General features: G+C 31.3%; 1 protein-coding gene across 1 annotated transcript in view; it reads right to left on the reverse strand.

Annotated features, from left to right (window-relative positions):
- Scsalpha1 (Succinyl-coenzyme A synthetase alpha subunit 1) overlaps positions 1–23279 on the reverse strand; it is a 67385-nt gene that overhangs the window by 14423 nt on the left and 29683 nt on the right. Inside the window, exons 5-6 of the mRNA XM_085806898.1 lie at positions 8401–8620; positions 1605–1678 (exon numbers count right to left, since the gene is read on the reverse strand). Of these exons, the coding sequence (XP_085663024.1) occupies positions 1605–1678; positions 8401–8620 (294 nt within the window). The remainder of the gene's footprint in view (positions 1–1604; positions 1679–8400; positions 8621–23279) is intronic.

The raw sequence follows: 23279 nt of genomic DNA on the forward strand, positions 1-23279 counted from the left end.
ATGAGTGACCAAGTAATATTACAAGTTTATTACAAAATACAATTCAATAAACAAGGAAATGACAAAAACTAAATTATTTATATTACTTATTATTCAGCAAATAAAAAAGGAACTTATAATAATATATTATTCATAATAAATATTATTTCTTTGGAGTTCCAAATAAAATATGGTGCTTAGAACTAAACTAAATTAAGGAAACATAATTAATTAACATAGTTATTTGTTGTAACATACAACTCCACAGCATTATGTCTTCTAAATTACATTATTTAATTTTGAAGGGTAAATATACTTCTAAAGAGAAAGGTAACAGTGCAGCTATATTTCTACAGAGAAGATTGAAGAACAGCTAACTAACAAGTAGAGAAGAGATTACGAGTTGATAAAATAATATCAAATGTATAAGGTAAGTGAAACGCTTTCTCCACTGAAGCAAAGATTACATTTCTTATTCATTTTATTTTCTCCCCACCATTTTTTTAAGAGACAGTCTTATGTATGTATTACATTAAACATTAACTTTTTATTATTGGAGATGATTGCAGTCTTTTCAATTTTTCTGACCTTAGGAACCCACATACCACTTCAGCAGACGGTTCCCATTAACAGAATGCTTCTGAATAACTGAACCCTTGAAGTAAGATACCAATACATTCTCATTTTAGGAAAATTATCTGAAAATGGACAAAAATCCTAGTCTTATAACTGTCCACTAAAGGGAAGTCTGACTGAATTGTTCATAATATTAATACAAAATATGAAACATCTTTGCCTCCACATAAATAAAAATTTATAGGACACGTTTGTTTCTCTCTTTCTGTATATAAGTTTTCCTTATTTTAGTCATGATATTATAAATCATATGTTTGCATTTTTAGATAACTGACACCTTAATCATGAAACAGTTACTTGGTATAACATAGTGCATTAGAAAATGCACAAATGACAACAAGCAAATAAAAGGTTTTAGTATTTTCTCATTATCTGCACCACCTACCCAAAACGTCACAAAAAGTATTCACGAGGCAAAACAATATGTCATCAAAATAGCTACGTGGTAACCCACGATATCAAAAAAAGTTGGCACAGTAGAACTATTCATAATGACTAATAGAATAAACACAATTATCTACAGTTCAAAAGATGTTTAGCTTACATCGGCTTTAGGTAGAAAAATTACAGCATACCATAAAGGAGTTGAGTCTGAATGAAAATGGATTCTCAAAAAATGGGTTTCATTAATGATGTTTCCTGATTTTCAATTCTTTTGATTGACTGTTTTTGTATGGGATTTTTAGTCTGCTGTCATTTTGAGAATTGCTGTTACCTTTCACGCATAAGCTTGGTGAAAACTTGGTCATCAATAAGTGCGTGAATGCTCACCAAAGTTGGCAGTGAACTCACAACTTTTCAGTGGACATGCAGACAACCAGAAAATAACAGTTTTTCTTTACAAAAGCTTAAATGTACAGTAAAAGTGGACATTTTATAATTTACATAATGTACTTAATTAGAATGCAAAATATGGGCAAAACTTAATGTACTAGCATTTAATACAGCCAGATATATAAAATACAGATAAAAGAAATAAAAGTACTAACAGTATTATTTTTTCGCAAATAATCAGCAGCTTTTTCTTCTTCTACACCACCAATTTCTCCTATTAAAATTATACCTAAAAATGTAACAAAAACACATTTAAAATAAAATTATACGAACACAAATGAAACAAAGCTAAAAATCAATAAAAGAAAATACAGAAATAAAACTCAGCTTACAACACTGTAAGCAAGAAAGCAATCTAAACTAAAGCACTAAAGCAGTTTCAAGTCAAAGGGTGTATTTTACAGAAATTAAAATTATTGAAGCAATAAAAGTGCTACTTTTTAAGGTTAAGCAGGCAGATGTAGAAAGCTCAGAGTTTTCACATATAACTTTTCTAAAGTTTAATTCTTATGATTATAATACCAGTACATATAAAATATTAGGATAAAATAAACTTATTTTTTTTATAAAACTAATTAAGTTGATAAGAACCTTATATCTAGAATGTCAGAAACTTCTTATTGATGTATCTAGATACTTTACATACATATAAAAACATTTTTTCATACCATATTAAATTTATACATAACTTATGTGCTACTATATGTATTTTTTAATGATGAAATGCTAATTCTGATAATCTGAACCTTAAATATTACAAACAATGCACATATAGAACTCAGTTAAAACATAGACATTTTGAAAAGTCAAAAACAATTCAGAAAGAGTAAAAAAAAAAAAAAACTATGTGTATGCATGCTCAGTGATATAATTTCTGAGCATGCATATACATAGCGTATGCTCATATAATCTTTTGGGGGTAAAATGTGGAGCGGATAATAATTTTTCCTACAACACATCTTCCCAATTCAAATACTTCAAAAAACTAGTAGCATTATTAGTGAAAATCCTGTTTTAATCAAACACGGAAGAATCTGAATCAGGGTGTGCAGATTAGCAGTCTAGATGCATATATTACTCTCTCAGGGACCATATTTTGGTATGTTTTATACAAGAAACTGCTGGATAAAGCCATTGAGATACATGGTTCATACGTAAAATTTTTTAGAAAGCACATTAATGTGTACACAACTTTTCAAATATTTATTACTAAATCCTCTTTAACAGATAGCTCTAGCTAGTCTTGCATATTTAGAACTGACTTATAAAGCCTCTAATTACAATAAATTCTATTTTTAGAAGTCAGACAATTAAATTAGTACGTTACATCCATTAAAAGCAATGCATTTTAAAAATTATTTTATTTTTAAGTGAATGTCAAACTTTTCATTTGACATCAGGAGGTACATCACAGCTTTACCCAGTTGACTTCTAAAATTTCATTCCTATAACTACTTTTACAATTAGTTTCTATTTTCATTTAAACTTTTTATCCATCAGTATATAACACATACTTTTCTTTTAATCAGAATTCAGATGAGACTAGACAGTGAATATTAAAATGTAATCATGATATGAAACCAGAGCGAGAGATATGGTGTTAAGGAAGGTGATTAATTGCGATTGTAAAATCAAAGATACTAAAGTGAATTTTCCCCCTCCAAACTCAGTTACCTTCATAAAGTTTGAAAAGTACTATATTATTCCTATTCCTGTTTGAAAGTACTATATTGGCTTGAATTAAAAAGTTTCTACAGTTAAATCTCACAGTTCAGCTCGTCATATGTTATGCATCTAGTTCTTGGTGACTTTACGACGTAGAATATACAGCTCTTAAGGAGGGCAAAATTTTACATATGTAGATGCATATTTGTTTTGATAGTATGCAAGTGGAGTATCATGATTCAGCATAAAAAATTTTACACATAACATTTTCCCTCTTTTAAGTGTTTATTTAAGACCATTTTACAATTTTTCTAAGGGCCTGGCGAATATCTAACATAAGATATCTGCAGTTTACTAGATTCACCTGCATCCCCATTAGTTTATAAAAGGAAAGGCTGAAACAGTTGATATGCATTTTATTAGTGAGCTAGTGAATAATTTTTATAATTTTACTTTATAGAGCTTCTAAAGAATTATTTTCAATGACAGTTATGCTAACTATTTTTGTTTTTCTTTTCCAAACCACAATTATTATTTGTCCAATCCCAATGAATGTAGGTACACAAAGGATAAAATACCCAACCTGAGTGTACTATTTTGGAAAAAATACTGAAGGATTTGTTTCTGGTTTTGGAAGTTGTTTTTCAGAAATATTTGCTGTGCTACTGAAAATGTTTGCTATTTGTTCACATTATGCTCAGGATACTGTTTTCTAGCAATGAAATTATCAACGTCAGAAACCAGTTTTGAAGTCTGAGAATGCAATAAGATATAACAAAGATAATTACTAGCATTACACATATATATATATATACTTCTCACACATGAATAGAATTTTAACTGTCATTTACCACTGTTTTTGACAGTTATACTGGCAATTTACATACACTAATATTTATTTATTTATTTATTTAAACTTCAGTGGTTGTAAGTGTTCAGTGTTTTCTAACTAAGCAATTCTTTCTTCTCAAATACATGCAATATCTGTCAGTCGTAAATTCAGAATGCAAACTGGTTCATTTGCACCCACTACAGCGCGTAACTGGAAGGTGCATTGATTTTGTTGATAATCTAAGGGTAAAAAATTTTGGTTTTTATGAACTGAATTAAAAGGTGCTGGTATTTAGAAAGATATAAAGGCAGAATTCCTAATAAAAATACATTGAATCAACTAGAAAATTCTACTATGTTTTGACAGTAAATTAAAAAATATATATAGGGTGCATAGGAAAGTCCCTTTAACCTGAAAATTCTTGCGTACGGAGAGAGCTTCAGCTTTGCAAGTGAGTATAGTAAAGTGAATACACCTGACCTAATGCAAATGATAGCAGTGCTCCTAGTGGCGAAATTTGGAAGAAAAGAAAATGAAAAGAGAGAGAAGCAAAATTTCCAATTAGAAAGTTTTAGAGCATCAATTAATTAATACAAAACAACATTTGGTTCACATGGATAAGATAAATTGTCGCCTGTATACCCAAAGATGTTCGCAACTGATGGGCGACGATTTTTTCTGCATATTCACATTTCGGAAACATAGAAGAGCACAATTGCAGATTATGGCACTGTACCATACTGTAAAACTTTAATTTCCAATGCATTTAAAATTTTAGTTTAAAAGGTGCTGGCTCTCTCTTCATACAAAGAGCATAATCTCAAAACTCATTATAATCTCGATGGCAGACCATAACATTACCTTGCTCTCACTGTGTGACAGTTTGCTTTCCAGTTTTTTTTTTTTTTTTTTTTATGTGTGCGAGATGATATCAAACTGTATTGATGTAAGTATGTTATTTTTTATAATAAAAAGGTGTATATTTCTTAATATCTATGGCTATTTGTTTCAAATGTTTAGACAAAATGAAGTGCATTGATTGTGGACATCTTTGAGCAACAGTTTATCTTATCCGTGTGAACCGAATATCGTTTCGCACTAATTAATTGATGCTTTAAAACTTTCTAATTGAAAATTTTGTTTTACTTCTTTACATTTTCCTTTTGCAATGCATATCTTTCAAATTTTGCCACTAAGGGTGGTGCTGTTGTTTGCATTAGGTCGAGCACAGTCGCTTAACTATACCATTACCTCATTTGCATAGCCGTAGCTCTCTCTGCTGGCAAGAATTTTCAGGTTAAAGAGACTTTCCTAATGTACCCTGTATATATACAGAAACACTAGAAATTTTTTCTGCAACATTAAGGAACATTTTACTAGATTACTTTTCCCTATCACTCTGGCAACATAAACGAGTCTTGATATTTGCTTGCTATATTATTCCTATTATTTACTATGGTAAAGAAGTTATCAAAATGTTGTTTGACAGTCTCCACATAAATCAACCTCAAGCCATTCAGAGAATTTTGAAGTGACCTGAACAGATAAAAATCCGATGGGACCAGGTCATGTGACTATCAGGAGAGAAGAACTAAAACATAACAAACTTAGACTTCCTGCTTCTAAAACTAGGATATGTGATAGTTTTTTTCTGAATTGATGACTTGAGTAGGTGATAACAATTCAGAACAAATTATTTCCTTATAATATTATCACACATAAAATATTACTTTTTGGATACAGCCCATCTCTAGATTTCACTTAATGTTATTCCTCATTTCTTTCCAATAAGATTATCATATATTTCTCACTTCCAGTTTCAAAGAAACTTCATGTCACTTGATATGAGAATTGCATGCTGAAATTCAAGTAAGCACAATCGGTTCTGTCAGAAGTATAGGTATCTATATACTGTAGCATTTTACGTATCAAATTTCCTCAATCATACACTGCACATTTCAGCATAATTAATCTGCTAATTTCTGATCTAACAGGATTTTTTTTTTGCAATTTGCTTTTTGAAAGGTCCTCATTTACAGATGAAGGATGTCTACAGTATGCATCATGAAGCTGAATGTTTGAACTTCTCAAAATATCTTCGAACCATATAATAAAAAACAGCATTTTGTCCATACACTGAACCAATTTTACGAATTATCTTATAAGATATTTTTCCTTTCCTTTGAATATGCCTCAATGGTGTAACTGGAAGCATATTCGACGGCGTATTCAAAAGGTCCAGGGTTTGAGTCCGGGTGATGGCACTGTGTATTTTCCACATCTCTTGCATCCAAAAACCCTAATGACTTTATAGTAGCACCTGAACTAAAAAGCTGCGGACCCTAATTCATCACCATCAAGATTTGTTGATTGAGTTCCCTAGTCCCCCAGTCACTCTTTAAAAAGGGGGAGTACGTAAGGCATTTATTTCCTTCCTCTTTCAGCATACCTTCATGGTGTAACTGAAAGTTTACTTGATGCATAGTTAAGAGATCCAGGGTTCAAGTTTTGAGGGATGTACTGTCCATTTTTTACGTCTCCATAAAAAAAAAAAAAAAAAAAAACAATGACTCTACAGTCCAGCATTAGTTGTAAATGTATGTGGTTTGAAATGAAAACAAAGTTTCATTTCGTGCAAACATGAATAACACTGTGAAATATATATTTTGCAATAATATGATTTAACTATCGGTACTTTTCCGCTTTGCCATCGCAAACGGAAATAATGGTACAACTGATGCCAAACAGAATATCTTCGCTGGTAACCTTTTACGCTTCATTTTCAAAACAAGTCACAGCCATTTCTTATCAGATTGATTGTTTCTTACAATACTGGCATACAATTACATAGAATTTTTACAAGGTAATTAAATTTTATGCCCTAAGACCATTCGCAGTAATTAAATCAATTAGGATGCAATCACACCGCTCACCAGAAGGCGAAAATATAAAAAAGGCAAAAATCAAGGGTTAAATTCATCAATTCTAATAAGAATGCACTAACGAAGTAAAGCACTGTGGTTTTACATAATTTCTGAGTAAGCTATTCGTACGAATTGAAATAATTCTCGCATTTAAACTAGTATTTGAAATTAAGATTTAACTTGAAATTAATGTAGATAATTACCGAGATAATCAGATTTTTTTAGCGTAGTTTACTTGGGGTCACGTGATAAGAAACTGCGAATCAGAATGTTGTACCATAAAAGCATAGTAAATTCTTAAATTAATGTCTTTTTACAAATTTATGGTCTTTATTTATTTGCTTTTTACAAAATTTTAAACCATATTTAAATGTTTATGCCTTCAAAATAAAAAAAAATTCTCAGAACTAACATTTTTTAGTCTACAGAATACAGTATACACATACTGTATGCTGTCGCCAACAAAGTCTGCTTGGCGAGATTTGCGCCAGCGAAATGGAAAAGTACCTAAATATCTTATAATAAATTCATTTAATATATATATTTGTGATATAGTTTCATAAAGAATAATGCATATTTTTACTTATTTTGACTCAATTTTAAATGCCACATGCCAGCAGGTAATGCAGCATCGCAGAAATAATTTTATCTCTAGTACCGATCATTCGCTGGCTGTACTCATAAAATTCTATACTTTAGCAAGCAATGTAGTACACATAAGAATCTTTTATTAAGTCATATTTCTTATAATAAGTAAGTCGGCATAATAGGTACAATCTATTTTTATGACACATTAACTATCAACACAACCTCGCATGACGAGCAGCGAAAGTGTTAAAAACTGTAAATCTCTTTGGATGACCCAATGCACTACATAGCATTTCTAGTTTTCAAAAAAATGCTAGCTGTTTGATTGGACAGATATTAGTTAATTGATTAATGACTGCTTCAAGTAACCTTTTACTGAAATTTATATAACTTACATTAATTTATTGATTCTTCGGTGAAACCAGAAGTTCCTTTCCCATGTCAAGTTTCATGACTATTCAACTACTTTGTATTTCTGCTTAAAAATTGGTTAAGTTGGAGTGATCTTCAGCACTCACAAATGTTTCAAATGTTCTCCAACAACTAAATAATACCTGTAAAGTATCTGATAATAATACTTGTAATCTATCACAAGCACAATCTATCACCTCACATAATACCTTTCTTTTAAATCAAAGAGTTTAACATCTGCTGATCAGAATACTCAACTAGAGCTGCTCTAACTGTCAAATACAAATACATGCCTTAAGTTAAATGTATTCTGCAAAGAGATACACCTCACTGATTATCACAGATATTAATATCCCAAGTAACTTATATATGCAAGTTTCTTTATCAAAATATTATTATCACAGGAACTGGAATACATAGAAACATGCTATAAGTAACATGATCTTAAGCAATGAATTTCTCGGTTTTATATTTAAGTCATTTTATAAAATTAAGTATCTCTAGAATTAAATACTCAGTGGCACTAATTACCTTCAGTTTCAGGATCATTTAAAAATATATCCAAACAATCAATGAAATTTGTCCCATTAAAAGGATCTCCTCCAATTCCAACACATAAGGATTGCCCAAGCCCGGTGATCGTTGTTTGGTGCACAGCCTCGTATGTCAGAGTACCAGACCTCGACACGATACCTATTTTCCCGATCTGATGAATATGGCCTGGCATAATACCAATCTTGCAGGCTCCTGGCTAAAGCGGGAGTATGTAGATAAAAATTACATTTATAGAATTAATAAAGAAATATATGAATACATGTTTTAACTTGGAAACCTCACATTAAGTTGCAAACACAGACAAAATATTGATATGATTTTCAAACAGAACAAGGTATTCTTAGCATCATTTGAATATGAGGTATGATCAAAAAGCATCTAAAATTTCAGTACTGGACTGGAGCAAGCAATACTAAGAAAAGGATGACGTCAGAGTCCAAACTCATGTATTAAGAATCACACACCTACCTAATTTGTTCAAAGAGCTATTTCCTTCTTAAGCATGTAAAACTCATTACTTCTGTCACATCATGATACAGATAATCTATAAAAATAACTCTACCTAAATTAATGAGTCTTATAAATACTTTAATATAAGTCTTGGTGACTTTTGGTCACCCCTTAATTTGATATCGTAACTTGAGAGGTGACTCTTGATCATCACTCTGTTTTGACGTGCTAATTTAAGCAGTAATGATGCTTATTTAAGCTTCGTTTGGGCAATATCATTTCACGAGTGTATTCAACAATGCATGCATATAAAACAACTGTCAATCTTTAATCTTTAATATGTTCTTTAGATTTATTGTTATATATGTGTCTTCTATATTACTTCGAACTCAACAGGAATATAATTTTCAAAGTTATAGAACCCTAAAAACATGGAATACAATGAAGGAATCAGTTCAATTGAAGATGAGTTCAAATTTTCATTGATGAGGAATGAAATTATGTCTATGTATAAACTACTGGAAGATAGAGAGAAGGAAAGCAGCAAGTAAAATGGCAACGAATTAAGAAGTGTAAAAGAAGGTGAAAAATCAGGGTAGTAGAAAGTGAATGTGTCGAGTCCACAGAAGAGACAAAAAATTCAGAGTGGATAACATGCGCAAGATCTGAAGAAATAATGCAAAAGTTACCGTTTGTAGCCAGCGAAAGAGCCGCAGGACCACATATACCTTCAGACATAAAAGAACCATTAAACCGCTGTGAAATCATTTTAAGTTAGCTGTAAGAAAATCATAATTGCAGGTTTGCCTGAGCAAAAAAGGCTTAGAGTGTAAAGGGTTAGAAACACACACATCATATAATGAATCATGGTTTTGATTCCAAAGTAAAAGCATTCCAGAAGCATCACAAGCTAAAGACTATGCAAGGTTTCAAAATACAACTACTAATAAAAGAAAAACAAGAGTTAAAGAAAAAGAAGAGGGAAAAAAAAAAAAAAAAAAGAGCAGCAGAAATATTAAGTTGATAAAATAATAATAATAAAAAAAAAATCATATGATACTTTAAGAGGATTCATCACCTTCAATAGGACAGAATACTCAAAACAAGGAATATTAAGTTTTGCTATCAGTGAAAGATGAATTCCATCATCAAAATGATCACACTATATAAAAAGGGTGAAAGATAAGCTCAGTATGACAATGTCATTAAATATGCATAATATGACTGTGCAGGAATTTCTCATAAAGCACTAGGCTAAAAGTCTTAATTTACCAGATTTTGCTGCCTATGGCTTTCTTTATCTTTTCAGAAAATCAAATATCACTTGAGAGGAAAATGATTTCAACATGTTGAAGAAATACAGCAGAATAAGATGAAACAGCTTTTGAATAAAAGAAATGCACTGCTTTCTGGTGGGGCAAGAGCTCAAGCATGATAAATTTTTAGCTGTAACTACTGCATTTTCTATTAAATTTATTATATTTAAAAGTCTAACTTCTGTATTTTTATTAAAAGAGATATCTAATTCAGATACTTTTTGATCACACCCCATATACTATTTTTTCAAAAACATGAAAAGGTATAACACAGATAGATGGATTTGTTTTAAAAATAAACATATCAAAGTTTCAAGAATTTCTATCCCCCCTCCCCACAAAATATAGGTTTCACGTTGTAATTAATAGGTTGGTTAGCATTCTGCTTCAGATTTGGTATCTCCCCCTCAGAACAATAAATCATATTTAAAATATCAAGAAAAGCCATTTCTTCATGTCTAAAATTCAGAATAATAAGATAAAGCAATGTTTCAGAAGCATATATAATTAGCATCCATTTTTCAATTATGATACAATGAAACACATGCACGTTATACATCAATATATGCAATAAAAGTATACACACTTAAGCTTTAAAATCAAGCACAATTCAATCTCTGATTGATTTCAAATAAATATTCTAATAATTTCAAAAGATATCATAAATGAACATGGTTGTCTTTTCTACTGGTAGCAAATACTTCCTGCAAGCATTTCAATAACATCTCCTTAGGAAAAATGGCCATAACTTCAAAAATTTGAAGGAAAAGGGAACAAGAAATGCATCATTTTAGATGATGATATCAAAGTTCTTTTCCCAAGTGTGTTTATACATAACATATCTTAAAATTTTTTTTTGTTATACTTTTCCATTAATTCTGTTCAGTAAGTGATGTTACATGCCTATCAGCAAGTAAAATCTACAAGTGAAGACCTAGTATAAAATAACTGCTTATGAAGAACAGATCCTGTTCTGAATTAATTTTATGTAGAAAAATAAATACCAATCTGACCCTTTAAAATAGAATTTCATTTAATTTTAAAGACACGCAATATACAATGAATACGATGAAATGGAAATATGAAACTAACAACTGGTAACAAACACACAGATACATCTGGGGAGGGGAAGATAACAAGAAGAGGACATTCAGATACAACTGGAAAAAGAATGGCTTAAAGATGGAAATAATACAGATATCATGATGGGGAACAGAATTTAACACGGTTTAATAACACTGATGATTAAAACCTGGTGCCCTCCTCTAAGAATTAATTTATATACAATTACGTCTTTGAAGTCCTACATTAATAGGATACTGCATTCAAAATGCCACCAATTTTTTAATCTCAAACAAATAACTTTGCTTTAAAGATAAACAAATAACCCTGCCTTCAGATAATATTATTGCAAAATGCCCAGCTGCCATAAGACAGTTTTCCCACAAAGCAGGTTTAGGGTTGCCAGAAAGTGGCATGGAAAGGCAGGTTTGCCAGATTTGGCAACATACCATAGATGGAGAGAGAACATTCTAGAACAAATACCGGTTTCAAATGTTCTCAAAGGCAGGTCAAAAGCTACATATACCCTGCCTGTATGTGGAGTAGAAGTATATAGTGAGGAGTATCTTGAGTTCAGACATTAGCTTGAAAGCGATCGATCAAGTCGGGAGCTGTACTTTAGTGCTTTGCTATGAAGTCGTCTTCACCGTTATAGCCTGAAGACTGTATTGCTGATTGCTTCAATGACTGTAACGTGTCTTTGGAACTATCTTGTGTAATACAGAAGAAAAATTGTGTTTTGTAATATAAATAGTGTTTTGATTCTTCATTAAGTGTTGTCATCAATCACTCCAAATACATGAACTTGTAGAATGCAAAAATATAATTATCAGAATAATAATTCAAATAATATAATTATTTGTTCTTATGTAATATAATTGTCTGATGAAAAAAATCAATTTTCTCACATACAGGTTAAGGGAGTTTTTTATTGAATGAAATACAGTAAATGTCACAAGTATGAATACAAATGCAGGATGTGCTTAATCAACTGCTGTGTAATAACTATAGTAAGCACAGAAAGGGAGTAAACATCATTATATTTACCAAAAAATTCTTGGTTTTTAAGCAGCAATTTAGAAGAAAACACATAGGCCAAAAATAAGCGCAAATGCTTATCAAAATTAGGGGACTGTTGCGCTTTAGATTACATTTTCAGTCAGATTTTATTTAAATAGCTAAAATGTTATAAATCTAGAAAATTGGTATTTAACTATAATTTACATTTATTTATTGCAATGATTAATTTTTTATTCTCTTTATGATTGCAACTACCTTATTAATAAATAAATTTTAAATATAAAAAATGTTACAAGGTACATAACCACCTTTTACCTTAGAGCTGATCTTCTTGTACCTTAAATCAGTCCAGAGACTAAACTAAACTTCCATTATAACCCAAAAGTTTTTCATTAAGGATAATGTACATTGCTAAAAAAAGGGGGGGAACAGTTCTATACCTCCCATTCTACTAGACCGATTCATGAAATTCACATTGTGTTCTTCATATCTCGAAAGCGTGACTTAGGATATATATTAAATTTATATATAACATTATTCCAACATAGGTATTTTGACACAAAATCGGACTTTTTCTGAAATAACAAACCATTTTTTTTTTTACATATTTCGATTCTACGACTGAAATTATGCCTAGATACTAAATTTTGTAAAATTTGGTGCGAAATTTACGGAGAAATTCAAGTTTATGTTTGCACTTTTTTTCATTTGCGCCAGGAATAGATCACTTGGCGAACTTCTTAATATATGACAATCTATTTTCCTTTCCCTGTGCGTGGTGGTGGTGGGGGAAGTCACGATCGTTCCTTTTTTCAGATACAGTCAAAAGTCGTTAATTCGAACACCCATAATCCGGACCTCAAAGCTAAAATCTTTCCGCGCATGCGCCACGTTGACGCATGCGCATAGGCGTTTACGCGTGTGCGCACGACCTTTACGGCTGCGCATATGCGTCTGCACAAGCGCAGAGTACGTTTTCGCGTGCGCGTTTAATGTATAAAGAACGGTATAAGCTAAAATTATCTAATTATTTAATTCAGTTAATGTTGATGATTACGTTGTTCCTTAATCTTCAAAATGGATCCGGCTTATTATTTTTTGAAGACTGTAAGAGCAATTTTATAAAAGTAAGCTTGAACTTTCGATTATGTCAAATAGAATTTCTGATGCTGGAGCTCCCAAAGGATCTTACAAAACGAAAGTATCTTTTGATGTCCATCAAACAAAAAGTGGAATTGCTACAAAAAATGGATAAAGGCATATCCTTTGTTTAGCTAACCGTTCCGAAATCTGTTTATCAATTTCACGGTGCTCTTTCACGGGGGGGGGGGGGGGGGGGGGGTCGCGGAGCGAAATGAACTGAAGTTGATCTGTCAGCACTATCGTTATCTTCAGGGCAGATGTTTTTATTTTATTCGGCTTATAATTCCTTACTAAATGTAGTAGTATTTAATCTCGATGTACTCTGTCTTTGATATGATTTAAATCAAATTCCTCGTCATTATAAATATCACGAATACAAATCAAATAGTTTTCTGGTTGCAATTTTCTAATTTAGGCTATGCGTAATGTATGCTTTACGCATGCGCGTGTTGAAAGAAATGTTTAATAAAGTAAACAAATAAATATTAAGCTTCTTTTTTTGTAAATTTTGATACCCTTTAGACCATAATTGCTCATTATTTTATAAATTACGGTTTCATATTTTTAATTTTATAATTTCTGCATGCCATCTTACCAGATTTAAACTGATTATCTATAATCCGGAATCGACGAAGTCCCGACGAGTTTAGATTAAAGACTTTTGACTGTAATGGTCTTTACATTATATTTTTAATTATAATTGTTATTATTTTAAGTATTTTTTTTTTCGAATTTCATTTTAATTGTTTAAGTTGCATGCTTTCTTTCGAATAACTGTTTTAAAAATTTCTATTTACTCATTCGAACTGCAGGGTTTAAATAAAGGTGCATCCTTTATTTATTTTCTTTTTCAAATAGTTTTCTTTATACTACACTTTTTAGTTATTATTTTAGGTAATTTTTAGACTATTATTTTAATTGTGTGTGCTGCATTGTCTCTTCAGATAATTGTTTTAAAATTTTCTATTTATTCATTCAAACTGAGCCTTTTAAATATATTTAATTAAAATAAATCTTCCAGAATTTGATTTTATTATTTATTTGAATTGCGTTTCTTTCGAAAGAATACTTTTTGACCCCAGAGTACGATGCACATGAAAATTGCATATATTAAAAGAGAAAATACAGTAAAGCACAGTTAAATACGCCTTTCAATGTTTCGTTCAGAAAGATATATAAATAAGAGAGATGTATAACCGACATTTTAACTTAGGATGACTTGCATACATTGCTTTAAACAGTTTTATCATTGTGCCCATAGCTTCACACAATATTATCATCCTACATTTAGTTTCTTAAAATGTTATTCATATTTTAGTCAAATATTTTATTTTTGAAATCGCAAGAATCAAATATCATAAGATTAAAAAAGTTTAAATTTCATAAAGGCCCACAAACGGCCGTGCGGTAAAGTTGCTGAATACTGGTAGTTCACTCCGGGATTCGAATCCCAGTAAACGGGCCGGTTGCATAAGCGTTTTCGTGGGTTTTCTCATGTGTAACGTGTATGCCAGCTGGTTTCCCTTAGAAAGTTCTTCTCAAAGGCATCTTTCCTTTTAGGCAGATAGCCCTGCTTTGCTGTAACTTAATAATCCAATTCAATCCATTTCATCAGTATTTAAGTCAGAGCCTTTATCAATCTTTAGAGGAAAGAATTTTGAAGGTATGAGATGAAAGGAAAGGCTGGTTTCATCAAGAGGTTTGGGTTTATTTAATTATGGCAAAGCACAATAGGGCTATCTGCCTAAGGGAAGGGATGCCTTCGTGGAGGACTTTCTAAGGAAAACTTGTTCGTATACACGTTACACATAGGGAAAATCACCAAAACGCCCATGCAGCCAGTTCATTCGCGGGATTCAAACCTCAGACTGAACTAGCAGTCTAAAACTGAACCGTACAATCTAAAACCAGTCGCTCTTCACTTTAATCTGTAATGATATCGTTTTTGTCTTTTCTGTTAACCACAAGCTGAATTGATGGTATTTGCTGGTGAACACCTAAATTCTTTAAAGTATCCTGAAAGTATATTCAAAAGTGTCAGACTTTTTGAAATATCTTTATATGTCTGACAGCCAAATTTCCCTTCAAATTTTTGCTTACTTTTGTCCCTAATTTTCTTCTTTCCTTCTACAGCTATTTGCATTGCTCACACAAGAAAATTAAGATTTTTTTGACTGCTAGACTTCCATAAATTTTGCATTCTTGTCAATTTTTTTAAAATATCAATTGCATTAACTGCGTTTCACTTGAAGACAGCTTTTCATTTTCTACACATTTTAACTATAAACAAAGTATAGAGCAAAGTCCAAAGGATAAATATTTTAATTAAAAGATTTTTCTGCTAAATGAAAAAGAAATAAAATAGTCCAGCAGTGTTTATTCTGTACCACCGAGTGACCCGATTCTTATGTCAGCTGAAACAATCTAAATCATATTAAAGATCATGTTTTTTTTTATACAATCTATAATGCGAGAGAAAAATTAGCTTCTTAAAACATTCTTTCTAAGAGAATTAATATAAAAATATATATATATGTTTTTAAAGCTGGGACTTGAACCAAACTGTCAAACTGTTTGACTATTATTAACTAAATGAAACTATGAAATATAATAGATATAACTAAATAAACTATGAAATTAAACTAAAGTTTAATTTACATGGTGGTTATAATTAAAGTTCCACTTTGAAATGGTCATAAAAAGAAAACTACCAGACATATGTGTTTAATTGTTTCCGAAACATGTTACAAAGCATGTTCCATGTAGCGTCCAGCATTTTCGGAAAGCAAGTTAAATTCTGTTACTGCATTCTCAACAGCAACTCTTAGCATATCAGGAGGAATGTTATGGTCATGTCAGTGTATCACATTTTTCATTTCTGCCAAACTGTTTAGATTATCACCATAAACAGTGCTTTTGAGATAACTCCATAGCCAAAAGTCACAGAGGTTGAGGTCTGGTGGGAAGTGGGAAAGTGTCGGTCTATAAGACGTTCATTTGTGAAATGTTGCTTAAGTAACTGTGCAACACATGTGAGGTGGGGCCCAGCCCTGCATAAGAATCCTAGTATCTAAAATGCCGCGTTACTGCAGTTCATGTATCACGAAACATTTTAAAATTGACTCTAAGCGAGCTGCAATCACAGTGGCCCAGCTATCGACTGCTCTTCAGAGAAAAATGGTTCAGTTATGAAACTAGCTGTCATTCCACTCCAAACGGTGAGGAATGACTGCTATGCAATGGAATGCAGTAGGAGAATGTGATGGAACTAGGTAGATAACATGAGGGATTTCTTTGGCCCAAATTGATTAAAAGCGTTTTTAATCAGTATCTTCATGTTTTAGGGCTGAATTCAAGCTTCAAAAATTACAAATTCGTGATCTGTAAAAAAATTATTTCCAGATTGTAGGCACTTGTGCGAGTGATTGGCGATCTCACATTTTCTAATCGCTAATTCGTGGTTTTCACGGACGAATTTCTCTCTTACATGGATGGCATACTCGACTTTAACGCCTTTAAATGATAATTTGCTTACTTCAAAGTTTCTTTAGGGTATACAACATATTAAACCCATGTAACAAAAGGTTAAGTTAGGATTCCGACCCATATTTCGTTTAACAATATTGCATACAGCGCCATTTCCGCCCAGGAGGTGAGGTAGCGAACTTTCTTTTTTGCGCGGAAAATAAATTCCCATAATCTCCTTTACACGGTTACCAAGTTTGATAACATTTGATCCAGTATTTCTTTTAGGACCATTTAAAAATTGGAACTTTAATTATAACCACCCTGTATATTATTAAATTTTAATTTGAAGCTATGCATATACCATGCGTAAGATTTTCGCTTTTATGAAAAAAATAAAGAATCTAAGCAAATAATACTTAGGATAATGGACCAAAACTGAAAAAAATTTCCCCTCCCTCCGAAAATAAAATATTGAAAATTTAACCTTGAATTTATTGGATTATCGAAGTATTCAATTTGACTTATCTTCTAAGTCCTAGTTCCGATAGCAATTCTGTCAAAAATTACTGAAGCTGAAGTAAAAGGTTTAGTATAATATATTCACTGTATGTTAATAAAGTAATCAGAGTGTAATAAAAATAGATTATAGAATTTACGGTGATGCAACTTTTTGTCTGAATGCACAACATGTAATGGAAGAGAGGGCTTGTAGAGATCTGTTTTTGACATGCCTCTAAAAGTAGATGTCATATTAATTTTGTCTCTTCAATGTAAAAAAAATTTCCTTTGAGAGGCACCTTTAGTTTTTGCGAAATAAAAAAAAAAAATCGCAAGAATTTGAAGAACATGCAGGACGATTGAGTATACATACTTATTTTCGGAACAAAAGCGGTTCTCCAATTGGTTATTGAATAATGAAAAGACGCATTGTCATGCAAAACAAAACATTTGGAATATGTTTTCTGACTGAATAACGTAAGATTAAAAGTCATCCGCTTAATTCACAGCCATTTACAAGTCAACTACTCGGGAAATTGCAGAATCGTTTTAATACCTGAGCTTGTAAGACAAACCTAATATCACTGGATTTAAACACTTCTTTAATCTTCCGAGAACATTCCTTCTTTAGCTCATATTCCAAGAATATTAAGTGAATACATTGGGACCCCGGGCCCAGCAGGTGTGTCTAAGTCATCTTTGTGTGACTGTTTCTGGTATTTGATAACAGAGCCTGAATGTGATTTAGTTCACGGGCGGCAGTATAAATTACAGTTACAGTTCTTGGTTTGGGAAGAAACACACCTCGTAACGTTCTCTACACCTTAGGAACACATATCCTAAAACCAAGCTGGATTAGAATATGTCCACGAGAATGTGGCCAAAAATGTCCCAGCCTTTCTGAAGCAGAATTGGGTAAATGCCTTCATTCCCTGGAGATTTAAAGGGAAGAAATACATTTAGGGCCGCTTTAGCCTTTTCAAAGTTCACTATTGTTTTAGCAAAATCCAAATTTAATGGACTATGAACGAGTTCCAATAGATTTTCCTGGGGGTCAGAGGTGACACTTGTGTCCCCCAGATGAAAATTCAACATGGTCGAAAGTGTATCCAAAGGGTTTATAGTATAACTGCCATCTGGTTGCATAACCGATGAGAGTTGAGACTTCTGAGACCTCTTAAGAATCTTATGTACTCTGGCAGTCTCATGGTAGGACAGAATATCTGTGCAGAAGGATCTCCATGAGTTGTATTTAGTTTTCCTGATCTCACTTTTAAATTTCCTTTGTAGAATTTTAAAGTTATACCAGTTAACTTCCGATTTATTTCTGACTGCTTTCCTGTGAGCTCTTTGAAACTCTAGGTGGAGGCTTTCAAGCTCATTGGTGCACCAGACTCTCTTGCTAGAAGAGTACTTCCTTCGTTTGAGAGGGCATGATGCGTGATAAGATTCAATAATGATATTTGTCAGGTTGTTTGCTTGAGTATCAAGCTCCTTGACTGAACAATTATTGTCTAAAACCTGAAGGTTAATGACATTAGAAACCAGGGAGTTTTTATAAAGGTCCCAATTTGTGTTTTTAATGTTTCTGAAAAATTCAGCTGGAATTTCATCTCTAATACAAAATTGTATAAGGCGATGGTCTGAAAGTGAGGGACTGTCACTTACATGCCAATTCTCAATAAGGTTATAAATATCAGAAGTTAGTGTGAGGTGAATGACCTCTTCTCTTTTTCTGTTGACAAAGGTGGGGCAATTTCCCCTGTTTACCCAAGTGTGTATATGTGTATTTACATATTCAATTATTTCCAAGTAGAAAACTTAAGAATTTAAATATCACTGCACATCATGCACTACTGGCATACTTACATAAAAAAAAAATTAAGCTAATTGTGCTCTAAGTAATAATTTGCCCTTTACTTCCATAAAATAAATTAGTAAATAATACTTGACCCAATAAAGTTTATACTCAAGACAATCCATTTAATTAGTTTTATGGCATTCTAACATTGTTCATCCACATTGAACATTTCAAATTAAATGCTTCTTCTCAACATATCAAATATGATATTGCACGCCATCAGTGATCTGCCCTATCACATTTGACTCGATGGCTCCAAGGAGGAAAACTGGAGTGTATGATATGGTAGAAGCGAAGAATTTAATACATATGTACGTACCAACTTGCAAGTCAAAAATTAAAAGTTTTTTTTTAAAGAAAGCAGGCAATTTTTTTCATTGCCAATAAATAAATAAGCAGCTACAATATACAAAAAGGAGATGGATTTTTTAAAATCCACCATTAAAAAATAAATCATAACTAATTATTATCTTAAACTGCAATCTATAAGTTTTAAATGAAATTAGGATAAAAATATTCATATGTTAAAAAATACTTTTAAGTTTGTGGATAGTAATGGACACACAGGACTATTTTTGATAATAAAAAATCAACACACATTTGGATCTAAATTTAGTTCTTATTTAAGTAATAATTCTGAAAATTTTTTAGCACTCAACACTACTACAAGCAATAGTCAAAATGGACAACAATATTTTAGATAGACCAGTATTTTTCCTTTTTCTGATTAGACTACATTAAATATCAATTCTTGTTGATTCTATAATTTTATCCATGCTTTGTAACAGAAAAATTATGATTGCAATTTATCAGTTGACATATCAATATCTTTATCTACGAAAATTAAGCGAATTAAAATTGAAAATCTATTTGAAAAATATCTTACATCAGAAAAAGATGCAATTGTCAGAACAGAAACATTTGTAACTTCAGCATGAAAAATTACTTCATTGTTAATTGGAAATTTACAAGCTTATGTAATCACACACAAGATAGAAGTAATTTGAACCATACTTTTTTTTTATCTCTATTAAAGCTCTTCCACTACTATGTTAACTGCAGTTTCCGTTAACAAATTCTCATAAAATTTTAATATTCCACTTTACTATAATTCATATGTTATACAGAAGAAGAAGGCAAAATGAAGGTTGGTTTTACAAAGTCTGATAAGTGTCTTTAAACTGCCCGAGCACTGCAGGTTTGGCTCTGAAATTTCAAAGCTCCCAAAACGTTATGAATAAGTGCTATCTTTTTTATTAAAATTCCACAATGACCCTTTGTACACAGACTCTTTATTCCAATATATATGCAACCTGAAGTTGGATTGACTGAATCTGACAGAAATTTTCATGTGTAACAAAATGAGAAAAACCATCCTTCGATACAGAATTTTACGTCCATAACCCTCAAAGGGTCAAACAAATCATTATGTGCAAAATATGAATTAACGAAACTCTTTGCTGAAGAACTGTGGTAAGAACACGGAATGATGGCAAGTGCATAAATAAGCAAAAAACTTGCATATGATCCAAAGACTAAAGCATAAGTAATCATTCTTCATAGTATAAACTTCCAGTAACTAGCAAATATTTCCCTTCCAAGCAATTTTTTTATTTTGAGAGACCTCTGTATCAAGTTTATATTTAATTTTTTAACTATATTCTTTTGCAAATAGCTAATTAAATTGCTTGCTGTTGGATAATTTATTTTCACTCTTTTTTCCTTTATTTCTTATAAAAAAAAAATATTTAGAGGAACTCCTGATTTCCTTCAATCTTTGCAAATAATTTAGCATCCGTATTATTGCTTCTATCCACAGAAAGACATAAAGGAGCTGTTTTATTGCAGTCAATAACTGAAGATTTGTCACACTCATTTCTTAAACATCTGCAATGACTTTTATTGCTGCACATGATTATTTCTTAGCAACATTTTTATTAATAAAACCATGGTGTGATAGTAACACTGTGACAGTAAACCATGGTGTGAGTAAAAGGATATGTTGCACATTCTTGAAATAACTTTTGGGTCCCATATTTCCACAGAAATAAACCAAGAATTTTCAATGATGAACAGTACACAATGTAAATGTATTATATTTTGTGGATGATATATATAATTATAATTTAAAAAAAATTCTGCATACATTTTATCCAAAGTGTATGCCTTTTTTTTTTTTTTTTTTTTTTTTTTAACACCTAACTGAGACAGAGGATCACAGGTCTTTAAACATCTTTAACGAGCATGCAAAGATCACACCATTTCACATTTCCAGAAATGCAGAGGAGTGTTTTGAGCTTGCTTTATGCTCATTAGCTGATGTGCACTAGATGACTCACAACTATGATAGCCACTGGAGAACTGTTTGATAGCCACTGGAGAACTGATTCGCAAAAATTTTTAGACACATGCATTGCTGCATGAATACCAGCATTTCATGAACTTTTTTTAAAAAGTATTTTTCAAATGTTTAATCAATGGGAAAAACGACTGATTTCAAATGCTGAAAATCATATTTTTGTGTGAAAATAGTGGAACATTAAGGTGAATTAATAAACAAACAAACAAAAAAAAAAAAAAAAAAAATTAGGAACAGAAAGTTTACAGAAATTTTATTATTGTAAATTAGGTTGGTAGGAGTGCAGTTAAAAAATGAGAATTTCTTGTCTAAATCAGGAAAGCTGCCAAATCTGTTTAATTAAACAATTTCTTGATTTCTAATGATGTTTACTCTTTCATTATTTTAAATGCATTTTTATTTTGAATTCCAATTAATTTATGTAATTAAATGGCCTTATTCTACAGATTAAACTGTTTGAAAATACTTGTGTGTGTGTATGTATATATAAGAATATGTAAAAAGATTAAATTAGCAGCAAAAATTAATTCCCTTCCGTATTCTAAAAATAGTAACTCATACCTGCCAACCTCTAAAGATAAAAATTCAGAAGATTTCTCCAAAATTCAGAAGAACACGAAGAATTAATAACATGCTTTGATATTAAAAAAATAACAATTTGTACAAATAGAAAAAAGAAAATTGTACTTACATTAGTAAATCTCAATTAAGTAGTAACTAAAAAATTTATTAGGAAACATAAAACAAGAACTTAATGTTACACAAAAAAAATTATTGCAATGAATTTAGAGTGCATTTTTTGGCTTTAGCCAAAAATTCTTTAGAAAATTTCCTGTCATAACAATTAGTTTCCTGATAACATTTAGCAATTAAAATGTTTTCTAGAGTTTTTGGTGAAATTGAAGAACGAAACATAAGTTTTGTTTTTCTTCACAACACTGAAGACTCTCTCGCACTCAGCATTACTGTGTGGAATTACAAGAATAGCACATAAAACTCTTGCTAGTCTATCATATTTTGGTGTTCCATCAGCTCTTTTTATTTTTTTAAGCTTTTAATTTTTTATTTTTTTAAGCTTTTTTTTTTTTAAGCCAACGAGGACATCAAGTCTATCTTCTCCAAAACTGGAAAAGTCTTCAAACTGTGCAGCAGAAAACTGGTTCTGTAGTTCATCTAAAGCATCATTATGGCATTCATTTTCTTTAATTGTTAACAAAAATGGAAATTTATCAATAAAAAAACGAATCTTTTCAAAAGATTAATTTTCAATTTGTTTCAAATTTGCCACTTCAGCATTTAAAAGAACTTCATTTTGCAAAGGAAACTTCCTTACAATGTAATCACAGGCTGAGAAAAAGTACTTTCTAACACATTGAAAAAAATTATTTTTTCTCATGATCTTTCAAAGAATTTACAAGTTCCCTGGTTTGATTTTCAATTATAAGATCATTGTCATCCTTTTGATTTGCCAAACTATTATAGGCAACACGAATCAACACACTGTTTTTCACAATGGACGGTTTTACAAACTTAGTATAAAGTTCTTTCAAAAGATCATTAAGAATTTGGATAAGCAGGGGAGATTTTGGCGAAGCTGATTGTAGAAGGGTATTTACACTTTCAAAAATCTTAATGGTACTTAACACAAAACTGCAATATGCTTTGTTCAAGACTGTTT

Source organism: Stegodyphus dumicola, chromosome 12 (assembly GCF_044657685.1).
Source record: "Stegodyphus dumicola isolate Sdum_Otavi_A_Nest chromosome 12, ASM4465768v1".
NCBI classification, from domain to species: Eukaryota; Metazoa; Arthropoda; class Arachnida; order Araneae; family Eresidae; genus Stegodyphus; species Stegodyphus dumicola.